Genomic DNA, 26,474 nt, shown 5'->3' with positions numbered 1-26,474 from the left:
TGTGTCCTCTGCATTTTTGTAATGCACTTTCATTGTCTATGTTTGTGTGTTGTTGTAAACAGCATTTGTGATAGCAGGTGGCTTGATCTTGCTTTGTGTTAAATGAATGGCTTCTATTGCTCAGTACAACAATACTTGGTGGATGTTGCAGACAATAGCGGGTAGTGGAGTTTGTGTACTGGCAGCCATTACATAGCTGGATTGTATTGTTGTATTTCCTGCATCCCACTAGCTCTCTTCCTCCCTCGAGCACAAATAGCAATACACTGGATGACATTTTTTCTAAGCTGGAATGTGGCAAAAAATAACGTTCTGGCTTGTTTTAGAAGCTGGATTCAAACTTTCTTTTATTCACTACTGGATATATTAGTGTATTACCTGGCTCCAGACAATTAAAATAATGCAAACAACAGTTAACATTTAAATTAAACTGTTTATAACCGCAGTTTAATTTAGTGTTTATGCAACTAAAGAAACACTATTCCCACATTTTAAAAAGTCCAAATCAGAATTTTTTGTCCTTCATAAAGGAATTTTTTTAAATCCCCTTCATCCTTCCAATGAAATTCACATTAATTGCTTTCACTTAAAGTGAAGCAGTTGCTCCAGTGTGGCGATTTGACTGCAAAATAACACTGACACTCAGCAGCCTGGCTTTTATATAGTAATATAACCAGTAGACAACCAGCTAACAAAAAACTGAGTCAAGTTCCCTACTTAAAAGAGACGTGTCGCAGACAAGTAGCGCTCTTCAATACACATTCTGACTGGGATTGATTGCAATGTGTTGCCAACCTGTCTATGCTTATATATTAGACTGCAATTATTTACAACCCCATGTTAATATGTCTGACAGGGAGTGCTGTCAGAGGTGTTGTATGTTCAACCCCTGGGGGACCACTACTTCCACAAGACAACTACTTCCAGCTACTTGCAAATGCTCACTAAATTCAATATCATCCCAGGGCAACCACTGATTTTTTTCTAGTTGCCATCCTATTTTTACTCTCATGTGACTGAGACATAATTTGGGTTGCAGTCACTCTCAAAATGTAAAAGAACCCACCCACCACTTTAATCACACTCTAGATCTTGTTTTAACATATGGCATAGAAACTGAACATTTAACAGTGTTTTCTGAAAACCCTCTCCTGTCTGATCATTTCTTGATAACATTTACATTTACAATAATTGATTACACAGCAGTGGAGAGTAGACTTTATCAAAGTAGATGTCTTTCTGAAAGCGCTGTAACTAAGTTTAAGAATATAATCCACCCACTGTTATCATCGTCAATGCCCTGTACCAACACAGAGCAGAGCAGCTATCTGAACGCTACCCCAACAGAGGTCGATTATCTTGTTAATAATTTCACCTCCTCACTACGTACGACTCTGGATACTGTAGCTCCAGTGAAAACTAAGGTCTCTAATCAGAAGTACCTGACTCCGTGGTATAATTCTCAAACACGTACCCTAAAGCAGATGACTCGTAATCTGGAGAGGAAATGGCATGTCACAAATTTAGAGGATCATCATTTAGCCTGGAGAAATAGTTTGTTGCTTTATAAGAAAGCCCTCCGCAAAGCCAGAACAGCTTACTATTCGTCACTGATTGAAGAAAATAAGAACAACCCCAGGTTTCTCTTCAGCACTGTAGCCAGGCTGACAAAAAGTCAGAGCTCTTTTGAGCCAACCATCCCTTTAACGTTAACTAGTAATGACTTCATGAACTTCTTCACAAATAAAATTTTTATTATTAGAGAAAAAATTACCAATACTCATCCCACAGATGTAATGTTATCTACAGCTACTCTTAGTACCATTGATGTTAAGTTAGACTCCTTTTCTCCAATTGATCTTTCTGAGTTAACTTCAATAATTACTTCCTCCAAACCATCAACGTGTGTTTTAGACCCCATTCCTACAAAACTGCTCAAAGAAGTCCTGCCATTAATTAATTCTTCGATCTTAAATATGATCAACCTATCTCTAATAATCGGCTATGTACCACAGGCCTTCAAGCTGGCTGTAGTTAAACCTTTACTCAAAAAGCCATCTCTAGACCCAGCAGTCTTAGCTAATTATAGGCCAATCTCCAACCTTCCTTTCATATCAAAAATCCTTGAAAGAGTAGTTGTCAAACAGCTAACAGATCATCTGCAGAGGAATGGTTTATTTGAAGAGTTTCAGTCAGGTTTCAGAGCTTATCACAGCACAGAAACAGCTTTAGTAAAGGTTACAAATGATCTTCTTATGGCCTCTGACAGTGGACTCATATCTGTGCTTGTCCTGCTGTTGACCATAATATCCTATTAGAGCGATTAGAACATGTTGCAGGTATTACAGGTACTGCACTGCAGTGGTTTGTATCATATCTATCTAATAGACTCCAATTTGTGCATGTAAATGGAGAGTCCTCTTCACACACTGAGGTTAATTATGGAGTTCCACAGGGTTCAGTGCTAGGACCAATTCTGTTTACATTATACATGCTTCCCTTAGGCAGCATCATTAGAAGACATAGCATACATTTTCACTGCTATGCAGATGACACCCAGCTCTATCTATCCATGAAGCCAGATAACACACACCAATTACTTAAACTGCAGGAATGTCTTAAAGACATAAGGACCTGGATGGCCGCTAACTTTCTGCTTCTTAATTCAGATAAAACTGAGGTTATTGTACTCGGCGCTGAAAATCTTAGAAATATGGTATCTAACCAGATTCTTACTCTGGATGGCATTACCTTGGCCTCCAGTAACGCTGTGAGGAACCTTGGAGTCATTTTTGACCAGGATATGTCCTTCAACGCACATATTAAACAAATATGTAAGACTGCGTTCTTCCATTTGCGCAACATCTCTAAAATTAGAAATATCCTGTCTCAGAGTGATGCTGAAAAATTAGTTCATGCATTTATTACTTCCAGGCTGGACTACTGTAATTCATTATTATCAGGATGTCCAAAAAACTCACTGAAAAGCCTTCAGCTAATCCAAAATGCTGCAGCAAGAGTACTGACAGGGACTAGAAAGAGAGAGCATATTTCTGCTGTTTTGGCTTCCCTTCATTGGCTTCCTGTTAAATCCAGAATTTAATTCAAAATCCTGCTCCTCACATACAAGGTCTTAAATAATCAGGCCCCATCTTATCTAATGACCTTGTAGTACCATATCACCCTATTAGAGCACTTCGCTCTCACACTGCAGGCCTACTTGTTGTTCCTAGAGTATTTAAAAGTAGAATGGGAGGGAGAGCCTTCAGTTTTCAGGCCCCTCTTCTGTGGAACCAGCTTCCAGTTTGGATTTGGGAGTCAGACACTATCTCTACTTTTAAGATTAGGCTTAAAACTTTTCTTTTTGTTAAAGCATATAGTTAGGGCTGGACCAGGTGACCCTGAATCATCCCTTAGTTATGCTGCAATAGACGTAGGCTGCCGGGGGATTCCCATGATGCATTGAGTTTTTCCTTTCCAGTCACCTTTCTCACTCACTATGTATTAACAGACCTCTCTGCATTGAATCATATCTGATATTAACCTCTGTCTCTCTTCCACAGCATGTCTTTATCCTGTCTTCCTTCTCTCACCCCAACCGGTCGCAGCAGATGGCCGCCCCTCTCTGAGCCTGGTTCTGCTAGAGGTTTCTTCCTGTTAAAAGGGAGTTTTTCGTTCCCACTGTCGCCAAAGTGCTTGCTCATAGGGGGTCATATGATTGTTGGGTTTTTCTCTGTATCTATGAAGCGCCTTGAGGCGACTTTTGTTGTGATTTGGCGCTATATAAATAAAATTGAATTGAATTGAATTGATGCTTAATCAAGTGTTGTTTGTGAAATGGTATGAAATAACAGAAAAATGCATAGATTTCTTTTAAATAAGCTACCAGACTCTTTAGAGTAGGTGGAAGGACCATTCTCAATCACCTCCCCCAAGGGGCAGTTCTTTTGGGTTTTTTTCAAATAGTTCTTTATAGATTTGGTGAATCCAAATATTTTTGGGACCTATGTCCACAGTTTTAGAAAAAAACAGGTGGGTTTATAAGGGTAGGTATCACCCGTATGCTCTGTTGCATTACTTGTGTGTGCAACATGTGTGTTGCTAAATTTCACTGTACATATAATCAAAGCTGTGGAAACTCTTGACAGCCCCTGCAATTGATTTCATTTGCATACACTTTAAATTAAAGAAAATGACCATTATACTTTGAAAACCTACATCAAAACTGACAAAAGCACCTTGGCCTTTCAGCTCTTCAACTCTGCTCTCTTCATACTGTGTCAAGGTAACTTATTTTGCATTATTAGCTGAAAATATTTTTTTTTAAATAAAACAGAATCATAAAGACACCACTGTGTCCCTTAGTCACTTTTAGCTGTCATCAAGTCCTATGAGCTAAACAAAAATAGCAACAGAATGTTATTCACACCCCAAAGAACTACTTAAAATTCCAACTACTTGAGACATGCACAGAAATGAAGAGGCTTTGTTTATATGCTGGGAAAAAATAATTTTCAAGGCTCAGTCCATTAACTGGCCTGAGGAGCTTTCACATGACATGCTTTCCATCACAAACACCCAAGCCACATGTTGCTTTTCCTATTCATGTCATCCAGTCATTGTCAGCTGATAATACACTCAATATTTGTGTACAAAGAGGTCACAGTCTACTGTATTGCCACAATGTGTTGTATCCATTGAGCACTACTCACTGTATTATTTGGACTTCGTCTTCGGAAACAGCTACTGAAGGCCCATCAAAGAATCAGATGGTAAAAAGTGATTGGCCAGTTAATGTCAACAACACTTTGAGAACTTTGAGGTTAGACAAGCTTCTTAACAGCATCCTCCACCTCCTTTCTCACATTTTCTTCACTCTTTTTCCATCCAGTGTTCCAACTAACACCATCACTAACCTCTCCATCCTTTATCCCTCTCCATATCTATTATCCTTTGTCAACCTGTCGGCCTCTCTCATCCCATCCCTCCTGCAGGACCCTTTTTCTATTTCCACCTCCTGTGTACTCTTGGCTCAGCAAGCCTCAGCATTATCAAACACACAGCTGTTACATAACCTGTGATTGTGCGTGTGTGTTTCCTGGAAGTAGGAGAGATTTGAGGTAGACATTACTGATAACTTTGTTGTTCCTGTCAATGTCCTTGCACTATCCATAGTGCTGAGAGGGGTGTGGATTGAAAATGTGCTTTTCTAACAGCCACTGACTGTCTCAAAGGGACATTCAGTATGTGGTAGATACATCCTGTCATCAACTATAGAATCGAATTGGAGAGTTGGTTGTGATTTTTTCTGTCACTGGGCCTAACAGAGGTATTGGCAAACAGTTTGCCTGAATTGGCAGTTTGCTGTGTGGCTTCGTTATTTCCAGAACCAGCTAGCGATTTCAAATGATGACCTAACAAAATAGTCAACACGCATGAACAGCTATTCTAAATGGAGTCTGGGTGATAAAACAGACTTGAATCTCTACCATAACCCTGTTTACCTCTAAACTTTGAACTTTACTCAATGGACAAGGGCCAAAATCTCACAATGGGCTTGATTAAGATATTTGTCTGTGTTTTACAAAGATGCAGTTCTGCAGCAAAAGGGATGGTTTGTCACTCTATGTGAGAGTTATAGGCCATCAGGAGACCCAGCTTTCTGGAAAGTAAAGTGACCTCGTGACCAGAGATGGGCAGTAACGCGTTACTTGTAACGCGTTACTGTAATCCGATTACTTTTTTCAAGTAACGAGTAAAGTAAGGGATTACTATTGCAAAAACGGTAATTAGATTACCGTTACTTTCCCGTAGGAACGCTGCGTTACTGCGTTACTAAAACCGTGATTTTCTTGCGAGAATGTCTCATGACAGTGACGTAAGCGAGTGTGATGTTCGTGACAACAGCTGTGTGCAGATCAACAATGGATCATATATCGAGTGCGGAGAGAGTATGAGCGTGCAGCGTTTAAAGCGTGGAAGTACTGACCTTACTTTGAGTTTGATTCCGTAAAAAGTGACAAAAACATTAGTGTCCGCTGTGCGTGGGAAGAAAACTTCTTTTTACAGCGAAAAAAAACCCCTAAACTTCCAAGCAAGCACCGAGTAGCTACGACGTAATGGGAAACTCACAGAGAAACTGCGGTATCCTTCCACTGACCGCTGCAGCACACCTGCACCAGGATAAACCTCCGCCTACTCTACTCCTGCTTTACAGGTGAAAATAGAGCAAAAGGACCGCTAGTCTTTGACTTTATTTATTTTCTGCTGTGTTTTACTTGCATCTGAAAGAGTGAGTGTAAACACAAAAAAATAAAAAAAAATAAAAAAAATTATATATATATATATATATATATATATATATATATATTATGTGCTGGAATGTGCAAAATTTTGCTTCATGCATAAAGTTAAAAGATTAAAACTAACAAAACAAGTTTTAAAAAGAGACTTTTCCATTTGATTACATTTTGTATGATGGATTATGTAGAAAAAGTAGAATTGGGCTGAAAGATCTATCGCTTTATCACCTATTCAGGTTGTAAATCATGTTTTTAAAAAGTAACTAAGTAACTAAGTAACTAAGTAATTAATTACTTTTGAAAATAAGTAATCAGTAAAGTAACGGGATTACTTTTTTGGGGAAGTAATCAGTAATTAATTACTGATTACTTTTTTCAAGTAACTTGACCAACACTGCTCGTGACATCATTTATGACCCCATTATATTTTATACAGGTGTGCTGGGATGGTGGGTACAATTTTATGCTTCACAAAGAGAATATTTTGATACGCACAGTGGTCAAATTTAAATCAGTTATGGTTTTTGATTATTACATTTTTTTAGGACTATACTACTATAAAACAGTGGTTCTCCGGCTACAGGATGGGCCTGACTCATAGACCAGAGAGCAACTGCAGGAGGCATGAGGGTGTGCATTTCTTTTAGATTTTGAAGTGGGACATGCCAGGTAAACTTATATAAAATATATCATTATCAACCCCCCCCCCCCCCCCCCCCCGCTCAAAAAAAAAAAAAAAAAAGCCTCTAAATACTATAATAAAAGTGCCTCTGGATGCAAAAAGGCTTCCAGTAGTGTAGAAGTATGGGAAAACGGCCCTTGGCTCCTTTCCTCTGTTACCTCAGTAATCACTTTAAGTTTGGCAATACTAGCGTAAAAATAGGGTGGCAACATCCTTGCTACTAGGAATAATTACTGGTTGCCTGGTAATTTCATTAAATTTTTTGTCAGAGAGTGATTATATGTAGCTGAATTAACCAACTGGTTGCCTAAGTTTGAGTGTGCAACATCCTTAACCTCTGGGCAACAATTCTTAATGGAAGGCACTTGCACAGGTTACCTGGTGGGAGGCAACCTGTATCCAAACAATCAAGATCTGACTCAGATTGACTGCAATCACTCTCAGACAGTTTGGTGAAGGTTTGCAAATATTTGCTGCAAATACTGCACTCAACCTGGGTCAGTCTGTACTGACAGACTAAACCCAACTCCTCCGCAACTCATTTCTTTGCATCAGTGGACTGGCCTCAATTCAACTGTTTGCCATTAGTCATATTCTGGTTATAGTCCCAAATAAAAACAATGTTACAGTGCATCTCTGTCCTTCTGGAGTTAAATCATCAACCTGCACCAACTACATCTCTATTTGTGGAGGAATTCTGTAATTTCAGTTTCCAATCTATGAGGTTCTGGCTTGATAGACCTGGTCCTTATCTTTGAAGCAACCATTTCAAAGGCAGCAAGATCGCAAGTTGATTGCATACAGTTGCAAACGTTTTGCACACACCACAATTTTTGCCTGTTTTTCCTAATGTGGTAGTTCCTGGTGACTTTATGTGCTCATCTCTTGCTACTTTCAGGCCATTCTGTACACAACATTTAAAAAAGTAAATTTTATAAATTATAGCCATTAAAGTCAGAAAGAAGTATTATCCAAGGTGACAACAGCTTCATAACAGGACTTAAAAAAACCAATGTGTCTATGCATCAGCCCCAAAGATTTCACTCCTGGTTGAGTTAAATCCCATGATCATACTGCTTTGGTGATGTCTTGGCCTCTTTACTTCCTCTTCCCAGTTGGCTGTGTTTGCCTGTATTACTGAAACTGCTTTGTAAACCAAGTGAAAAGTAAATACATGCTGTTAAATGTGTGTGTGGGGGGGGGGGGGGGGGGGATCTCTTTACAAGATGACTGGAAGAATGTTCAAAGCCTCCATCGTGCCTTTGGCATTGTACCAGCAGCAGAAAATCTACCATGAAGTAAAATCAATCAATGAGATCAAAACCAATCAGCAAAACTGGAAGTGATGAGAAAACAGGGTCAAGTTAAGTTGTTTATTTACTTTCAGCTGCAACATCAGTAATATATGCTTCTATTGAAAACTGAAAACGGCATGACGATAATTGAACATTTCCAGGATCAAGTCAAGTCATTCATTGATTAGATTACAAAAAAAAGAAATCCACCTTAGCAATGTCCACTCACCAGTGAGCAAGAAGATTTCCAAAGTAAAGAATTTCAAGTTGCTTGGCAACAGCTACGAGCAAAGAAAAGAATGAAAAAAAAAATCTCCAGCAAACAAATGAAGTCTGGTTTCATTTGGCAGCTCTTTCTCTAGCTTCCCTTATTACTATAATCCCCTATTACTCTGTAACTACCTTTAAAATAAAATGTTAACATAAGATACTTAGTCTTCAAAAATGCAAACCCTATGTTTTTTGTTTGGGCAGGGGTGTGGCAGAAACTGTGTATACTGTAACTTGACCAAGATGTTTTTCACAATAGCAGGACCTTTATTTAACTGCACATCCATCAATTTTCTCAGCTGCTCCTCCAGCTCAGGGTCAAGGTGACCTAACTGAAGAAGCCCTTGAAAAATGAGCCATTAAGATACAAGAAAAGAGAAGCTACAATAATGGAACACGGAAAAAAAAAAAACAAATACTGATAGCAGCATTAATAAAACGTCCCTCTGGTTCTGCCCAGTCATTCAGTATGCTGGATGGGGGATGGAAACCAGGTTAAGGTCATTCCTATATCTAGGTTAAAGTGATGCAGAGGAGGCGGAGGAGGTGCACAAAGAGAAAGAGAGATAGACATGCTGTAGAGACTACTGCAGCAAGCAGTCTGGTCCACTGACCTCCTTTGCTTGTCCCTGTCTTTTTCTCTCAGTAGAGGAGAGTGCAGTATCCTGTGTCCTCCCGCTCTAAAGATAATCAGTGTAATTACAGGTTCTGTTTCTATTAACCAGAAGCACATACATACACACATGCACAGCTGACAACATCTCCAGCATGCTAACAAACCCCAGAGAACCCCCCCCCCCCCCCAGTCCAGCTGACACACACGCCATTCACCCAAAGCAACCGTTTTACTTTCACTGAATGAGTTCCCAGCATAAACTTGTGCAGACACATTTCCGCTATGTTTTAGGAACTACTTATGTTATAATTTAATCTACCTGAGTGGAGATTGATGTGCAGCAAATCGCTGATTTCCGGAGCTCCTTAAAACCGGCCAATTAGCGGATAATAACCGGGATTAGTTTTTGGTTTTTACCGGCGGAGGAAACGGACTAACCGCTACTTCTTCTTTTCTTCCTACGTTTTCTTCTTCTTCAGCGTTCACCTCAGTTCAAACTGCGGCACCAACCGCCGGTGGGACGTTAAATAAAACAAACGAACAAGAGAAGTAGCCTAACGGTTGTTCACGTGCTCCCAGGGCGGTAATAACGGTAACAGTGGCTTCTGACTGAGATGGGACTGAGCTCCTTTTACGCGCCAGCTTTTCCAACTAGCGGTCTCCTCCTCTTTTTCTCTCTCCCCCTTCTCCGCTTGCCCCTTTTCTCTCTCTCACTCTCCCTAGCTCTACCTTTTTTTTAGGCACGCGCGCTGAATAATGTAGGGCTCGCGAGGTCCTGGGAGTGTTTTCTGTCCCGTTCCAGAGACAATCGGAGAGCGACCAGCCAGCGCGAGCTCCAGCCAAGCACAATGAGGCCGACCCGCGCGGATCAGGTTACCACCATGCTGCCTTTCATTCATTCATTTATTCAGCCGCAAAACAATCTGACTGCAGCCCGGCAAGGCCCCACTCTCTCCCCTGCCTCTGTACCCCACCTCTCAGCCCCTACACCTCCTGCTCTGATAACCCCCCCAAACACCTCCCTCTCAAATGTGCTCATGTGGCATTTTCTGAGGAACAACAACTTGGAACAGTCTAGAACAGTGGTTCTCAAACTTTTCACAATGAGCACCACCTCATAAAATATATGGCTCTTGAAGTACCACCCTTATGACCAACATTAAAGTACAGTCATAAACAGGATGTGACATAATGATATGTCACATCCTGTACTGCATTAAAACATATACAGCAGGTGGGATATCCAATCTTTAAGTCAGAGCTTCCCAAAGTGTGGGGCCCACCCCCTGAGGGGGAGGGGGGCGCAGAGCCGTTTGGGGGGGGGGGGGGGGGGGTGGTATGGAAAAGAAAAACACTTGGACACTGCTAGCACAGGGCTCCCACACAGGAGATGAAGCATAGCTGAATGTGTTTCCAAACCAACTTCATTCTAAGCCAAAGACTAGAAAATATGGTGAAGCATATCTTCCCTTTGGCTTCACCTGCACAAGTGCCGAGGTAGGTCTCCCCTGCAGAATTGGTTTTCCCTGCGGCGGGAGCACACACTGGGCTCTTCAGATCACGGACAAACAGTATCCCACATTCTTGATTTTTAGTTCACAAACACTTGCTGTAATGACTAACTACTCCTGACATTTTGGAGATGTTAGCTCTTTATACAGTAAAGTTACAGTGGGATACAAATAATATCAGGCTGATCCTGCCACGATTTGTTCCCCCTGTCTAAATCATGGACAAACAGTATCCCACAGTTTATATTTTTGGACCCATTTTGCACAGAAAGGCATTTTTTGAAAAATGAATTGATAGCAACGTTGAATATTATTACACAGGAAAAAAACAACTACACGTAAAATAATCACACCGTGATGCCTCTGACTTTGTAAATGGAGGGACAGTAACTGCGTGTGTATACGTAAGCGTGTAAAACCTGAAGATAGTAAGATTAACAGTAACAGTATTTTGTCTCTATCTGCCATTCTGCAATTCATCTCATGTAAACAATAACGTGGCGCAAAGCGTGACGTGAAAAAAGTGTGTTTATAATGTGCTAACCATAGCTGTGTAGCTAGCCACCACACAGCACATCATTATATACCAGCTATACCAGCTAGCCCAACTTCAGTAACCCTACAAACGCCACTGCTGTTTTGTTTTCTGTCTTCATTTATGTCAGAAGTGATAGCAGAGCTGTATGTTTTCATTTTTGCTTTGGTGGTTAAGCCGCCGGATTTTCGGCTTCACAACCCTCCTTCTTGATTCGTGCACGTCGAAGCTCAGTTTGCTCTTCGAAGCGTTTCAGCCGACGACACGAAATACCATCACGTGGTGGCTTCGCTCGTTCCGCTGTCCACCTGTCGTGTGATGACCCTTCTCCGGGATGCCCCCACCCAAGGGAAATACACCGCTCTCAAGGCGCTGCTGCTGTTGCAGTGCTACTCCCTCTCAGATGCAGAGCAGGTCAAGAAACTCCTCTCTCTCTTGGGCCGTGTGATGGTACCGCTCTCGAGCTCATGGAGAGCATGCTGTCCTTGCTAGAAATGGATGATAGTGGATTCCTCTTCACTCACGTCTTCTTCTGACAGATGCCGGTGTGAGCTGGCCTCGTCAACATCCAGGCGATTGTTCCTGATTCACTGACGGCATCTCCTGCGCCCCCACCGATTCTCCTGGGGGCCTCCGACTCATCGATGGTGGCTGGGATGGCAGCATGAAATCTCCTTCATCTCAATGATGCATTTGCAGTTTTAAGGCCCAGGGAAACGAGCCCGCCAGCGCTCTGTAGCGCCTGCAACTGCTGGCGATAGGCAAAGGATGCTCTTCATAGAGGACTCACGCTCAGGGAGACGTTTTCTGGTTGACTCCGGCTCCCAGAAGAGCCTCGGGAACTCTCATGTCATCTTTGCATACCTCCACAATGGTATATTATTTAATCTTAGGAAATTTCCTGCGTACCACCAGAGAGAGCGCAAGTACCACTAGAAACACTGCTCTAGAACTCTAAAGGATTCTGAAGTTAGAATATTTACTGAAATACTTACATTCTAGAATAGTCTAGTTATATTTATACAGTGAATGGTCTAGTCCAGTTTTATGCCATGTCATCTACTGAGCTAGAGCTAGCTAGTTTTTACTGGTTTTTATTTAATAATTTTAGTTATATTTTATTCATATTTTTTACATTTAATTTACATTTTTACTCATTTTAACCATTGGTGTAATTTAATGCAGAGTCATGTAAAAGATTGTAGTCCTGTGAGAAAGTAAGTGCACCCTTAACGCTAGGACTTAAGAGGGTTATCCCGTCTTTAAGTCTGACGTCATTAGCCGTTTCCAGGTCCAAAGTCCGCTTCTGGTCCCAAAGTCAAATGAACACTGATCAGTACGGATGCTTTACACAGGTGTAACAATGTAACAATCTGACTGAGGGATTTCAGAAGAATTGAAACATACAGCTCTGCTATCACTTCCAAATGAAGACAGAAAACCAAATAGCACTGATGTTTGAAGGGGCAAGCTGGTATAATGATGTGCTACATGGTGGCTAGCAGTGTTGGGGAGTAACGGAATACATGTACCGGTGTTACATATTTAAAATACAAAATATGAGTAACTGTATCTCGTTACAGTTACCGTTTAAAAAGGTGGTATATATAGTTACTTTGTTGAAATAAATGGATTACACGGCGGTCTTTTCCTGTTTCATATGTTAGGCTATACCCTCTCTGTTTTTGGTAAATCCACGCCGGTGGAAACCCAAACAAATCACGCATTAAGAGGCTCTGATGCCTGTGTCTCAATCTCGCGGCCCATGTCACCTCTACTTGCGGCCCACATAATGACGTGAAGAAATATTTTTAAAAAAATTTGTTCAAAAAATTATTTAATATGAAGGCAATAAGCAGAGTGTTACAGGCATAGCTCTAAAGAATGTAGCCTCATGGGCAGTGTAGCCCAGTTGTAAGTGAGCTATTAAGACTCGACTGTACTCTGTGTTAATGTTTTCCTCCAAAACAATAAGTTCTGTTGGAGCAGCCTTTCAACACCTCTCTCTGTCTCTCGCTAGCAAAGTTGACCCAGACAACAAAGTAAAGCTAGTTTTCGGCTACGAGCCCGACACAGAACCCACCGTATTAGCCAGAGGTCCCTTTACTACGGTTTGGAACCGCGGACCTGTTTTATATATGCACGAAATAGTTTTCTATACGAGAACGCTGCAAAAAGTGCAGCCTTACCTAATGTCCACCCTACTGTTACTCATTTTATATTAAGATTTAAACATCTAGTTGGTAGTGGTATGGCGAGTATCCTTCAGTAATAGTAATAAATCACACAGCAATAGTACATTCATGTAGTTGTAAAACTCCTGATAATATATTAAGTAATCCAAAGTATTCAGAATACATTACTCTCATTGAGTAACGTAACACGTTACAAAATACATTTTGGGGCATGTATTCTGTAATCTGTAGTGGAATACATTTTAAAAGTAACCTTCCCAACACTGGTAGCTAGCCACACAGCTATGGTTAGTATAATATAAACACAGTGAAGCTGGAGGATGAATGCTAGCTTTTTTGTACTAAATAAAAGTTATGATGGTTAGGGGCACGTGCAGTTGCATGACAAGTGCAACCCAAACACCTCAGACCAACTGTCAAACATGGTAGTGCATGGGTGATGATTTTGGCTTGTTTTGAAGCCGTAGGACAAGGGCACCTTGCAGACCATGAGTTGACTGAAATTGAGAGAGCTATCTGGGGTAGTCCTTTCCTCTTTATATATCAAACCAAGGTTTCTGACTAACGTTTGAACACATTATGTGAATAATACTGTGAGGTAACACTTGCCCTTTTTCTAGATGCAATATGAAGTTTTAAATTAAACTTGCTTGACTTCTGTATACATCTTACTCACCATAGCAGTATGAAGATTTGTGTTTGCAGTGGGAGATTGGCATCCATTTGCTGTTGTCAAAGTAACTCCAGATGTCTGATTGTAGACTGGAAAACAAACAAACAGGAAGTTATTAGTACCAAATTTTAGATTAATTTTCACCTTTGGAAGACCTGCACTGTGGATCTATAATCAGATCAAAATTAACACAATTATTACATGCTTCAATACTTAGAAATGCTTAAAAACCAAACCTCTGATGACACTTCCAAACACAAAACACAGGACAATGATTGATCCCACGTTTGACTTCTTGAGAACGTATCAGTCAGTATAAACTATGAGCGTTTCACTTACTGAATACCGTCTTTATATTTCTTATGAAGTAAATAAATAACCCTCTTTTAGCCTAATATTCTACATGCAGATCTATACTGATACTCTAAAAGTTTATCAGATAAAGCCTCTAACGTATTCTTTTGGGAATATGTATGGGTCGGATTCATATGCCTCTACATATGCCTTTGTGGTCTGTTGTTAATTTTTAAAAATTCTCTAATCTGCACTAGCATTACGCTGACAGTAAATCTTTATGCTTCATCACACGCTGTGGCTGTAGTTTCTCTTGATTAGGTTCTTTGCCCATTTATTGACCCTCTTCCTCATTGGGACTACATCTGATTTCATATCTTACACCCATGCTCACTGCAAATGAAGAAGCAACACTGCTGTAGGAGTAGAAAATATCAGCATGGATCTGTCAAAATAGATTCATTCTGAAACTACTTCTACTGGGCTTCTACAGGACAATCATTGATAGTACGGGCTAAACTCCTGCTACTACTATGCCTGTCACAACTATGCTAATTTTGCCACTGTTGAAGCTACAGTAGTTAGCAGTTAGCAGCAGCAATTTTACTGTTGTTCTAAAATAAAAGATTTAGTGTTCTTTAAGGTTTGATTAAAAGTTTGATTGATTAACATTCTATTATTGCTGCTTTTTAGATGGTTTAGCTTTTGCACATATTACTGTTAATATTTGTAAAATATAATGTCATTTCTAAAGCATTACAGATGAAACTATTCAATACTAAACTCTGCTACACCATGAAACTACCTTACACTTCAGTGAGTGCTTTTGCTTATTAATCTGATATCACTTTACATCCCACAACTACATTCTGGCAAGGAAAAACTAAAAAGAACAATAAGAAGGACAGCTGTGAAATTAATGAAAGTGGTGTTAGTAAAGGTGGCATGCAGTGGTAGCAGTAGCAGAATTAGTAGCATCAGCACCAGTAGTGGTAGACCTGTAATAAACCTTGTAGTATAAAAGGAAATAATACTTGGCACTCTGTTAAAACTCAGGATGACTGCATTGTACATTAGTTGCATCTGTCGTATGATTTCTCTTTTGAATTTGTTTCCATTTTTGCTGGTTTTTTTTAATGATTTTATGCCATGTGCACTCTTAGTTCCACCTTTTTAATTTCCATCATTACTGTTTCTTGTGCTTTAGTGTTACTGAACTTCTGTTCAGGTGATATAAGAGGAACTTCTGTGCATAAGGGGGCTTGAAGCTGGCCAAATCTCCTTCATCTCAATGATGCATGCTCGTATAGAGGAGTAGCTCTTGGCACACGTATTATTATCCTGTCGTGTGTGAGTATGCCTGTGTGTGCAATAATTATCCGCAGTCCTGGTTTCTGTTAAAGGCACTAGGCTGCCATTGGCTAAAGATAAGTCAATTACTGTTGATTATCACACAATACACACCCATCCTGTGCACTGAGAGTGTGTATGCAACCTGATTGCTATTTCCAGATACTGGTTGTCACGACTTCCCTAAGAGAATCATTTATCACCCTGAATTATGTCTTATGGAAAAGATTTGCAAACCACAACGATGATACAGCACAGCAAATCTCTAAATTTGAGGGGTTTACTGTTTGCTAATGTACTGTTAGTCCTACAGAAGTGTGCTTTATGAGCACTATTTGTCCATGTTTCTGTATTGAAAAATTCATAGTGTGACAGGTTCTTTTTCTCTACCCCACCCTTTTCTTTTACTGTTGTGAAGTTGTGAGTTGTCAATTAAATCAGTGAGTGGACAAGTGATTCTGTTTATTAGTGTACCTTTTAGTGTGCTTGTACTTCCTTGTAACTGCCCGCTACTTTCCTAAAAGTAAATTTGCTTGTCAGTCATTCTGCCCTCCTTCCTACATTCCTTCTTATCTACCTTCTCAAATACTTACCTTCCTGAGGTTGTGCCCAATGCTGGAATGTAGCTGTGCTCAGCTTGCACAATATCATGCTTTGTTATAGATTGAACTACCGTCGTATACATGTGAAAACAGAAATTTTCATTTGTTACAATTTATTGGTTTGAACTTTTGCTTGGAGAAAGTATTGTGCCTGATGATGGATGTTTGTCAGTAGTGTTATTTTTTTCCAGTTAAAAAAAAAGATGATTAGTGTGACTTGCAAGCACATATTTAGAGCACTAGTAAATGAAATGATTAATAATTAGCTCCAACCTACATCGACTGTTGTAGAACTGAGATGCTAATTATATACCAGTGTTTTTCTTTCTCTTGTAGCTATAAATACACTGTCCCATTTATAGTTTTACCTGTAATGTAGTATTTTTAGAGTGTAAAATTAGTACTTTTACTCTCGGAATCGGAATGCTTTCTTAACACTTGTCTTATCAACCTTTTCGTTTGAATCATATCATTTTATTAGATATCACATACTCCCAGTATCTCTCCCTGTAGGACTGTTGCAGCACTACTAGAGCAGATTTTCATAAACAGTGATAAGTCATACTGTAAAGGAAATCCATAAAAAAAAAAACTTGCACAGCATCTTATATTAATATGCTGATATTTTTTGTAGGAACAGACTCACACCATGTTACAGTGTCTCAGTTAGGCCACTTCAAAATTCAAACCATTTCACATTTTAAAAAATGCTGTAAATGATGCATTTTGTGCATTCAGTTAATCCATATTTTCAAGATTTTGTTGTATTTTGTAATAGTGTATAGAATATTTGTAACTAATACTATGCAATTATTCTAATGTGCATCTACACAGTGACTCTAATTTCTAACTTATTGAAACTGTTTTTAAAATTGTTTGTATGAATTGTGGACAATCATACACCTTCCTCTCCTTCACACTGACCGACTGCATTTTAAATGTATTTATATTCAGTATAGTTTAAAGGGATGCTATTAAAAACCCATCACAACTGAGATATATATATTGGTCTGTAAAGTGTCTTTGTAGATGTCCAGAGTGTCTTAGGTGAGCATTGAAAATACAAAGTGCGTGCTCGTTAGTGGCAGTGGGTATTATAACAGCTGGGTGCAGTAAGGACAGCTTGTGCTCTCATTGTCAGCAGCCAATAAAAAAGTGAATGTTAGTTATAGATGGAAAGAACAACAAGCGAGAGACAGCAGGGGGGAACTGGAGAAACTCAGCTTTATTGACCAAAGATAGAGAGAAGATACAGACATCAGAAAAGACAGAGCGAGAGAGTGAGAGTGAAGACTGGAGTACAGTGTGAATTCATAACCAGAGAAAGGGGGGAGAGAGAGAGAGAGAGAGAAGTGTGAACAATAGAAAATGGCTCCTTTCTGTTTTAACAGTGCATACAATCATGAGGGCAGGCAGACAGGAAAACAGAGACCCCTACAGAGTCAGAGGAGTACTGCAGGCGTGGCAGTGGGGCTGGTAAACTCAACAAATTTGTTGTTCATACACTGTATACCTCTTTGCATTACATGAAAAACACAGGCACATTCCCAAACAAGCAAACTGGATCAGTCAGGTTCTGATATCAAGATCCGTCTTGCTATTTTGGGATTTGTATTTTCATTTATAGGTGTTTCTTTCTTTTCTTTGCTCTGCTTTACTTCCTATCGCCTTCACACTTTAGTGAAACTAACATTATACTTTCAAGAAAACCCTTCTCTGCATAGTGTCCTCACTATTTAAAAACAAATAGCTATAGGTAATTGTTCATGTTTCAGTAAATCTGAACAGGCAAATGTCTCCAGCCTTCACACTTGTTCTGTGCAGATAAATAAAATAATTATGTCTAGTACATCTGGCTATTTTATTTTTGGCCAAAAAAAGCTTGTGGTGGTCATAAGATGGGTGGTGTTAATAATACACACAGCAGTGAAGTGAGAGAATGAAATTATACAAAGCTCTCGTGTGTGCACTCATTCAGTCATTATATGGTATCACAGGACATTCTAACAATGCCTAGTACCATAATAACTATAATTATCTCTAGATCTCTATATAGATGTGGAAAATAAAATCATCACTGAATAGAATATAGAGCATATTTACATTCTGTATCTACACTGGAAACCAGACGAGCCAATCACACAGCCAGCTGGACTGACTGACACCAGCAGTGGTCAATCACACTGAAGCATGTTTATTAAAAGGATGTATGGCTGTGCACAGAGCCACATAAGAAAATAAGCAATTATTGAAATCTGCTAGTTTTTGTTAAATACTATTTTGTTTCTTATTTGTGATGATCAGAGTTGGTACACAGTGTGGAAAAAAACACTATGTTCTTCGGTAGAATCGGGATAAGTAAAGCAAAAAAAAAAAAGAAAGAAAGAAAAATAGTGCACTCAAAAAAAAAAGATTGTTTAGCATCCTGTGTCCAATTTATTCCCTTTAGTTAAATAGTTTAGGTTCCATTCGGTGTTTTAGATATAGTTATATTCATGATGTTTATAGTTCCTATATCAAGCGGCACACCTGAGCCACAGAATACCCCTAAATCTAATTATCTGGGTCATAAGAACCTTCCAACATGGCCGAAAAAGCGCAGTCATTTCCTTCAATCACGTGCTTCTTATCTGGTCCCTATAGCTTCAGTGACCCCATTCATTTGTCTCTCTGCAGGGTACAATGGCAAAGTGTAATCATTAACTCTCCAAAAATCTTTTCAAAAGATCTATATTGAGCACCACCATCCTCCCTGTTCTACCCAACATGAAAGACACTTTAAATGAAGTAAAGTTGTTCCAGAGCATCCATTATCATTCAACTGAATGAGCACAATTGCTTTTGAGAGATTTTTCTGAAAACAAGCCAATGCAGTGTAACATATACTATGTTATAATGACAACCAGGCCTTGATAATTTGTAGCACCCTTGTAAACGAGGGCCTGGTCGACGGCTATAGCAACAGCTGGCAGTGTTTTCAGTCTCTTTGCACTTGAAAGAGTATAATGGATCTCTGGTGGAGACAATGAAGTGAATTTAATGGACAAAAAACGATGATTGTAATTTGCACATGATCACTGTCTAAAAGCTCATTTGAGCACAGCTATTATAGTTGTAATTTAGTAGTGGTAGTGCTCATTAATATTCATTATTCACATGTTTGTGCCCAGGCTGTTAGTGGTTGTTTCTATAGGTATAAATCTGTGTTCCCTCACTGCCAGAGTATTTGTTAAGCTGCCCTTAGCTTCCTGTGCTCTGTAGTGTTTTGAAACATTGGAAAATTGACTGTGCAGATCCTAATGGCTGCCAAAAGGTGTTCCACAGCTTCTCATTGGCTGTTGAGTTAGGAAGTGCCAGAATCAGAGGAAATGACCTCAGCAGTGGAATAGCTGAAGTCAATGGAGGAAACACCAGAGAGAACGAGCGACAGAGAGAGAGGAAGATGGAGACAGATGGATGAGAGAAAGAGAGAGAAATTAACTACAGCATCAAAGACTCGGTTTCCCGTTGGAGGAAAACTTTGTCTCAACAATTCAGAGTCCTTTAAGTTTCAAAAAACAAAAAAAAAATTAGCTAGCTAATTAAAAAAAGAAATTAATATCTAATTACTTCTAATCTCTGTTAGGACTATCAGTGTGGTAGAATGAAAGAGGCACATAAAGAAACCAAGGCAACGAGTACCCACCTTTCCTTCCTCATGAGTGAGAGACTGCGCAAGGAAAGGAGTTGGTTGTTTGAGTTTGTATGTCGCGTGTGTGGTTGTTTATGTGTCTTATGTGTTAAAACAACAGCGGGAGGGTTGTGAGTGAGTAAAGAAGTAAAAAATATATATAACTGAGGCTGTGTTTGTCTTTTTTAATATTTTAAGAACTGGCTTAATAAAGGAGATGAGCTTGATTGTCCTTAGAACCAGACATACTGTTTGGTTAGAGAGCATATCAATGTGAGTTGATTGTCCATAAAGTCTTACTGACCGCTGAGATTGGCTTTGTATGACCCTCTTTAAGCTGTTTGTCAACCAGTATCAGTTTTGTCCATCTCTCTGTCTGATTTCACCACAAGTATAGCAGCAATACAGCAGCTTGCTTCCTGCATGAATTTCCGAAATATTCTGTGTTGTCTGAGGAGACGGCAGATGGAAAGAAAGAGCCTCCGTGTTGACAGAGAGGATAATGAAAGAGAAGAGATGTAGAGGTGGTAATGCAACTGAGTAAAAAGTCAACAGTCAGACAAGAGCGTGTATGCGTGTATGAGTGTGCCAGCCGATCAGAGTCCAGAGGTGGAGGAGGAGGAAGGCAGGGCTTCTGTTAGTAATCATCCAAAGACAGAGGAGAAGAGGGTAATAATAAAAGGGTGGAAGAAGGGAGAAGATTCAGTCACATGAGGATGCAGCACTGGCAGCGTTTCCTCTTGTCTGTACCTGTAGCAGGGGTGAGGCCGGGTGGGGGGACCGTGTTGGCTTCTGGATTTGCAGGGGGTGAGGAGGTACTGTCAGGCTCACGGCCATCAGAAGACAGTTCGGTGCTGACAGCTTCAGATGTGACTGGCCGGCCCGACACGAGGTCTGCTGCTGTGCCGTCGATGATGGAAATGTCGGTGACTGTTTTCTCTCTCAGTGATTTCTCATCATCTTCATCGATGAGAACAACCTCAGCCTTCACAGCGCCGTCGAATCCCAACAGTTGTCTGCTCTCGCTCATGTCTTCAACGTCCTGGTAGCCAAGGAACACCATGGTGACTGGGTGCTCCACGCTGGCCTGGGGCGGGGAAGTGAGCTCGGTGCCCGGGTGGCCTGAGGATGTTGGTTGGGTCGTGACAGCAGCAGAGGAGGGGGGCATCATGCCCAGACGGGTTTCCCTCTGGAGTGTAACCTGGGCTGGTGGGCTAGAAGGGATGGATGGCGGGGCACAGGAGGGTGGGGACAGATCATCAACATCTGCTGGAGAAACGTACGCCTGTGGGGCAGCTGGAGTCACTGTCACCTGACCCCTCCCGCCGTCCCCGCCTCGTACTACAGGTCTGGCAGCTCTCTGGATTAGCTGGTCAACCTGTTCAGAGCTCCAGCCATTCTCTACGGTGGTGGTGGACACGCCCCCAGAGGAAGTGACCTCATAGACCACTTTTCTGCCATCGTCGTAGACTTTGACCCCACGTGAAGCTGCATCCAACGGGTTCACGCGGTTGGCCGAGAGGATGCGCTGCTCACCCGTCTGCGGGTCGTGCTGCACGTTGATCTCCATGGCAAACATGGCTGTTAAGAAGGGAAGGGAGAAGGGAAGATTTGATGCAAAAAGGGAGTGGGGAACAAGGAAGGAAGAGTGAAGGGGTGGGGGACCAGTGGAGGGGTTTGGGATTGGAGTGAGGAAAGGGAAGGGGGGATGATGGGAGGGAAAAAAGTGGATGAAGTGAGGCGTGAGGACAGGGACATAGTGTTTTCTGTTTACTGCTTAATGTGCAATTAGTAAAAAAACACATAACCAGGATTTTATTTTATTCTCAAAAATTAATCAAACTATAAAAGGAAAATATCTCGATCAAAGCCTGAACAAATGGTTTGGCATTCTACAAATATATGAATTGAAGCTTAATATTTTTTATACTACACGTTTCCCACAGTTCCCTAGAAGCTGAGATTTTATTTTGTAGATCTTTCCTTACCTCAAAATCTGCAGCATTGTAAAGCATAGTAGTGAAACTTATATGTTTCCCCCTACTTTTTTTTAAAGGTGATAAGTAAAAAGCTATGTTAATAGTTTCCCCATGCTCTCAGTATCTTCCCTGTGTAAAGAATAATGTGGCTTCCGCAACCGATACAAAGCTGACCTTGTGTTAGCACCTACTAATACATAATCCATTACATTATTATAATTAAATTTCCACGTTTTCTAATACAGACAATCATGAAAAGCACCAAAGCCCATGTGCTTCCATACATGTGTTAAGTTAACTTAAAAAAGTTTATGAGATTTGATTAGTTTAGAGAAAACGTATCGGTGCCGCTTCAGACTCCGTGTGAGTTTATGCAGGTTATAATCCAACTTGGCTGAGGCCCAGAACTGTCCTGTCCTGTCCTCCCTTCCTCCCTCCCTCACTCTCTCTTCTCTTCTCCACCCCCCCCCCCCCCCCCCCCCTTACCCTCCTCTCCTCCCTTAGTCTTACCAGGTCTTGGTCTGGCGTTGTCGCCCAGGGCAGGTGGGCCGGTCTGGTGCTGCGTGGCCAGGGCGAGGTGGTTGGGATCGGGGTCCATGCGGTCCGAGAGAGGAGCAGACATGCAGCCAGTGGCATCTAGTGAGCAGGAGCACAGGAGGGGAAATGACAATGAGATGAAGCTGTGAGGCTGTGAGTCACACACACACACACACACACTTACATTAGCTACATGCCAATACACACAAACACACACCGGGTATTCATGCATACACACACCTCAATGATGTGGAGTCCACCCTGATACAAAAACACACAAACAGTCCGGCCTCACAACAGGGTAACTAACCACACCCATGTGTGACCCTGCCCGCCTCTATTCAACACATCCACCCACCCATACACACACCATCTAACTCTCCTCAGCTCTGTTTCTCTGTCCGCAGCAACTCTAGTACCCCTGAGGTTCGTTGCTTATGCAGCAGAAGTGTGTGTGTGTGTCCGTATTTGTGTAAATGTTACTGCTTTGTGTGTGTTCTTGTGTGTCTATGTGTGTGTGTGACAGCAGGAACAAAGCTGTTGGGGCTTACAGGGCTTGCTGGTGAATGGGATGAGGATAAAGCCAGTGACTGCAGGCTGCAGAGTCATGGCCTTGTGCGTGTGTGTGTGTGTGTGTGTGTGTGAGCTTCAATAGTCTCGCTGAGCCGCGTGCTCTTTGAGTGCTTTTTCGTGTCTATGTAGTTTCTGCTAGTGTGTGTTTGGGGGTTCAGGAGCGAGCTCTGGCTTGCATCTCTCCTGCCTCAGCGAGACTATTATCCACACACACAAATGCACACATCACACACACACACCTCACTCTGTGCAGTTTCAGTTAACATGTCTATGTTTGTAGGCTCACACGGGTGTCATTGCCCATACCTTCATCCTGCGACATCAGACTCTGAAAGAGAGAAAAGACAAAAAGTTTGAACTTCGTTTTTTGGGGGAAAGTGTGCACCAGCAGTCAATTCTGTATTTTTGTGTTTACAACTTTCGGTGCTACTTGAGTCCAACAAGTTTGGGGATGAGAACAAACTCTAAGGAGCTAAATGTGGTAAATAGAATGGCTACTGAGCAAGGATTGCATTGATGTGGCCTGAAAATGTGCAGGAAATAGAAGTTTCCACTGAGAAACTGACCCTGCGGGATAAATCTACAGTGCATAACCTTATGAGTGTGGGAAAAAAAGAGACTCATAACCCAGTGTGCCACTTTCAGTCTCAGAAACTATGCACTCCTCCACTGAAGACTGGTGTTAGGTGCTTGGGTCATAGCTGCAGCTCTAATTATAACTGACTATTGTCAACATGAAACAAAAACAAAAGCTAATGTTTGATTACAGTGCATTTTTGAGAATCAATATGAAACTGAAGATGGGCATGTTGCAGTGGTCAAATAGCAGTAGTGAAGCAGAAGTGCAAAAGGGATTATTCACATTTCTTGTATCATCGGAGTCAAAAAACTATTGATCACACATTGCGCGACCATCTTTTTTGAGCACTTTTAATGCAGTTTGTTTACTTGTTAGTTTATTCAGAATACTATTTACCATGACCTAAAGCACAGCTGGTAAATTAAAATGAGCTGTTGAACTACTAAAAGAAGACTTGCACATCCTGAGCAGGGCTGGGGTATAGTAAGTCTGTATTGATTCAACACTGCCTGAATCACTTCATGTTTTTATACCTTCTGCAGGTCTTCTATCGAGCGCTCTGTCTCCTTCAGGCGTTCTCGAAGAACTTGCTCCTTGGCTGAAATCTGAGACTCTTCACTTTCGAGTGCACCGATTTCAGACTCGAGCCTATAAATACACAAAAACACAAGAGACAAATCCAAAGTTAACTGTGGCTCATTGTCAGGTTCACAATTTTCATCAGCATATCATCCAGATGCTTAACATGAGAAACGACCAGGTAGATATGGTAGTTTTTAAAGAACTTGCAAAGAAAAACATGCCATCATCTGGTTAAAAGCTTTGTACAACAGGAAAAACTCCACATCCTCCTTCGGCAGGTTTATGAACCATTTCTCTCTGTTGCTATGATAACAACATGTTTCTGCTTTTGCTATTCAGAGGGCTTAATGCAATGCAAATACATTCAGTTAATTATGACTTCTTTTAAACAAATGGCTGTTAAGGACTGTTAAGTCATTACTGCCATCCTTTAAATTGCACCTAAAATGTTCACATGGAAGTACACACATAATGCTCACGTGGACATTTAAGAGATGGATGCAACAACAATACTAGGAAGCAGTAAGGGAGGAGGACCAAGCTTCCTTACTTCAGGATACAATCCCCTGGGACATCAGGAATTTGTGAGTCAATGTGTGTGACATCATGTAAAAGACACATTATGGCTCACAACAATGCTAGCAACAATTCTCCCGGAGTAGTCAAGAATTAGTAGAGGTCAGTCGTCCCGTTTGCACCTTCGACCATGAACACTTTATCTTATCTGAAGGAGTTTACAGAAACAAGTGCACTGATTGTTAGAATGAGTAGACCACATATATCTGATTAGATATTTTGGAGGATTTGCTTTGAAAATCTTTCACTGTATTGTCAATAGTCACTTGAAAACCTGAAATATTTTTTTTTAAAAAGGAAAAACACAGTCTATACATCACCGTCTGTCAGCGTTGCTACCCAGGTTCACCTTCAGCTAACTGAAGAGCACTGCAGCAGTACAAAGACTTACTGTGAGGCTCAAGGACACTTCATTCATATGAGCTCATAAACCTTTTTTATTGATGTGGTAAATATGCAGATTGCAAAAATCTGTTTTTTTAGTACTTCTATGTGAAATGTTGCTTTCCTGTGAAAACTAGTTTCTTAGCAAAATAATTAGCTTATGTGCTGTGCTGTTAATTAACTGTGCCGGTGAGTCAGTGTTGCTTGAAATAATACAGTTCAGGGGTCTGGGTACTCCAAAATAACAGGTCTGCCTTTGCTACAGAAAACATGTAACAAATATTGCAAAATACAAGGCAGCTGTTGTAAAACCACTCTCTATTCTGTAAAGACCCAGCATCTTATCAGTGTGTACCGATGATCATAATACAGCATATCTGACTCATGATGAAGTGGAACATTTGGGGCTTTTTTTGGATTTATTTAGCGTATTAAGTTTTAAGTAACTTGTGAGCATTTTCTCCCATCTTCATATTTGGAAGAAATGACCGCAGTCAGCGATCCTCTATCTTTAACTCTAGCCTTGATAGGAGGAGAAACAATTACTCAACACTGAACCTAGAGGCAAGGACTGCACCACAATGTGTAATTATTATGTTTTTAAGTAGCACACTAATCTTAGCATGAATGTCTAAAAATGATCATATGAATATGTCATACAATCAGTTTTATCTGTTTATGAAAGAACAATGTGCGATATTACAAGGTCACAACGTGGAAAAAATAGAAAAAGGCCACACGTTATTTTAAGGTACAAAAGTTAATTACTATAAGTGACCTTTGATCTTTTTCTGACTCCATATTTTTATTCTTAGCGTCCATTTGAGTCAATTAGCATGACTCACAGTTCAAAATAATCCATTTTTTTTCTTACACTGGGCTTTGGTGCAACAGGGCCACCATCCCTTTAAAGCAATTAGCTGGGATTTTTAAAATCTGGTATGTGGGATTATGTTTCCGTATAAGTCACTGTAAACCACTTCTTTACACCAACATTTTTCTGAATGACTCCTATTTCCAAACAGAAAACGGCTTTATAAAGAGGTACCAACTTTACAGCTGAGGTCTTTCGAATTCAGAATCTGTTCCCCATTCAAAGTAAGATCTTTCTCACGACTAGAGGTATAAGTCATGATGCAGAATGAGGCATAAATGCTTGCCTAATAAGGAGCTAATATATTACTTATTTGAATGCAAAGAAACAGCTACCTTAATGTAAACTGTTACAGTGTCCCTGATTATATTCACACGTTTTTTTTTCTGCAATT

The 26,474-nt window shown here is 40.5% G+C and overlaps 1 protein-coding gene across 3 annotated transcripts in view; it reads right to left on the bottom strand.

The window, feature by feature from the left end:
* Nucleotides 1–26,474, bottom strand: part of palm2akap2 (PALM2 and AKAP2 fusion) — a 90,547-nt gene that overhangs the window by 25,383 nt on the left and 38,690 nt on the right. For all 3 annotated transcript variants that reach the window (XM_087843589.1, XM_087843590.1, XM_087843591.1), the window contains exons 5-9: nt 24,198–24,312; nt 23,391–23,412; nt 22,485–22,610; nt 20,746–21,576; nt 14,083–14,168 (exon numbers count right to left, since the gene is read on the bottom strand). In XM_087843589.1, the coding sequence (XP_087699715.1) occupies nt 14,083–14,168; nt 20,746–21,576; nt 22,485–22,610; nt 23,391–23,412; nt 24,198–24,312 (1,180 nt within the window). The remainder of the gene's footprint in view (nt 1–14,082; nt 14,169–20,745; nt 21,577–22,484; nt 22,611–23,390; nt 23,413–24,197; nt 24,313–26,474) is intronic.

The sequence above is a fragment of the Neolamprologus brichardi genome, chromosome 7 (genome assembly GCF_056152115.1).
Source record: "Neolamprologus brichardi isolate AB-2024 chromosome 7, ASM5615211v1, whole genome shotgun sequence".
Classification (NCBI taxonomy): Eukaryota; Metazoa; Chordata; class Actinopteri; order Cichliformes; family Cichlidae; genus Neolamprologus; species Neolamprologus brichardi.
This window is presented reverse-complemented; position numbering and strand designations above follow the sequence as displayed.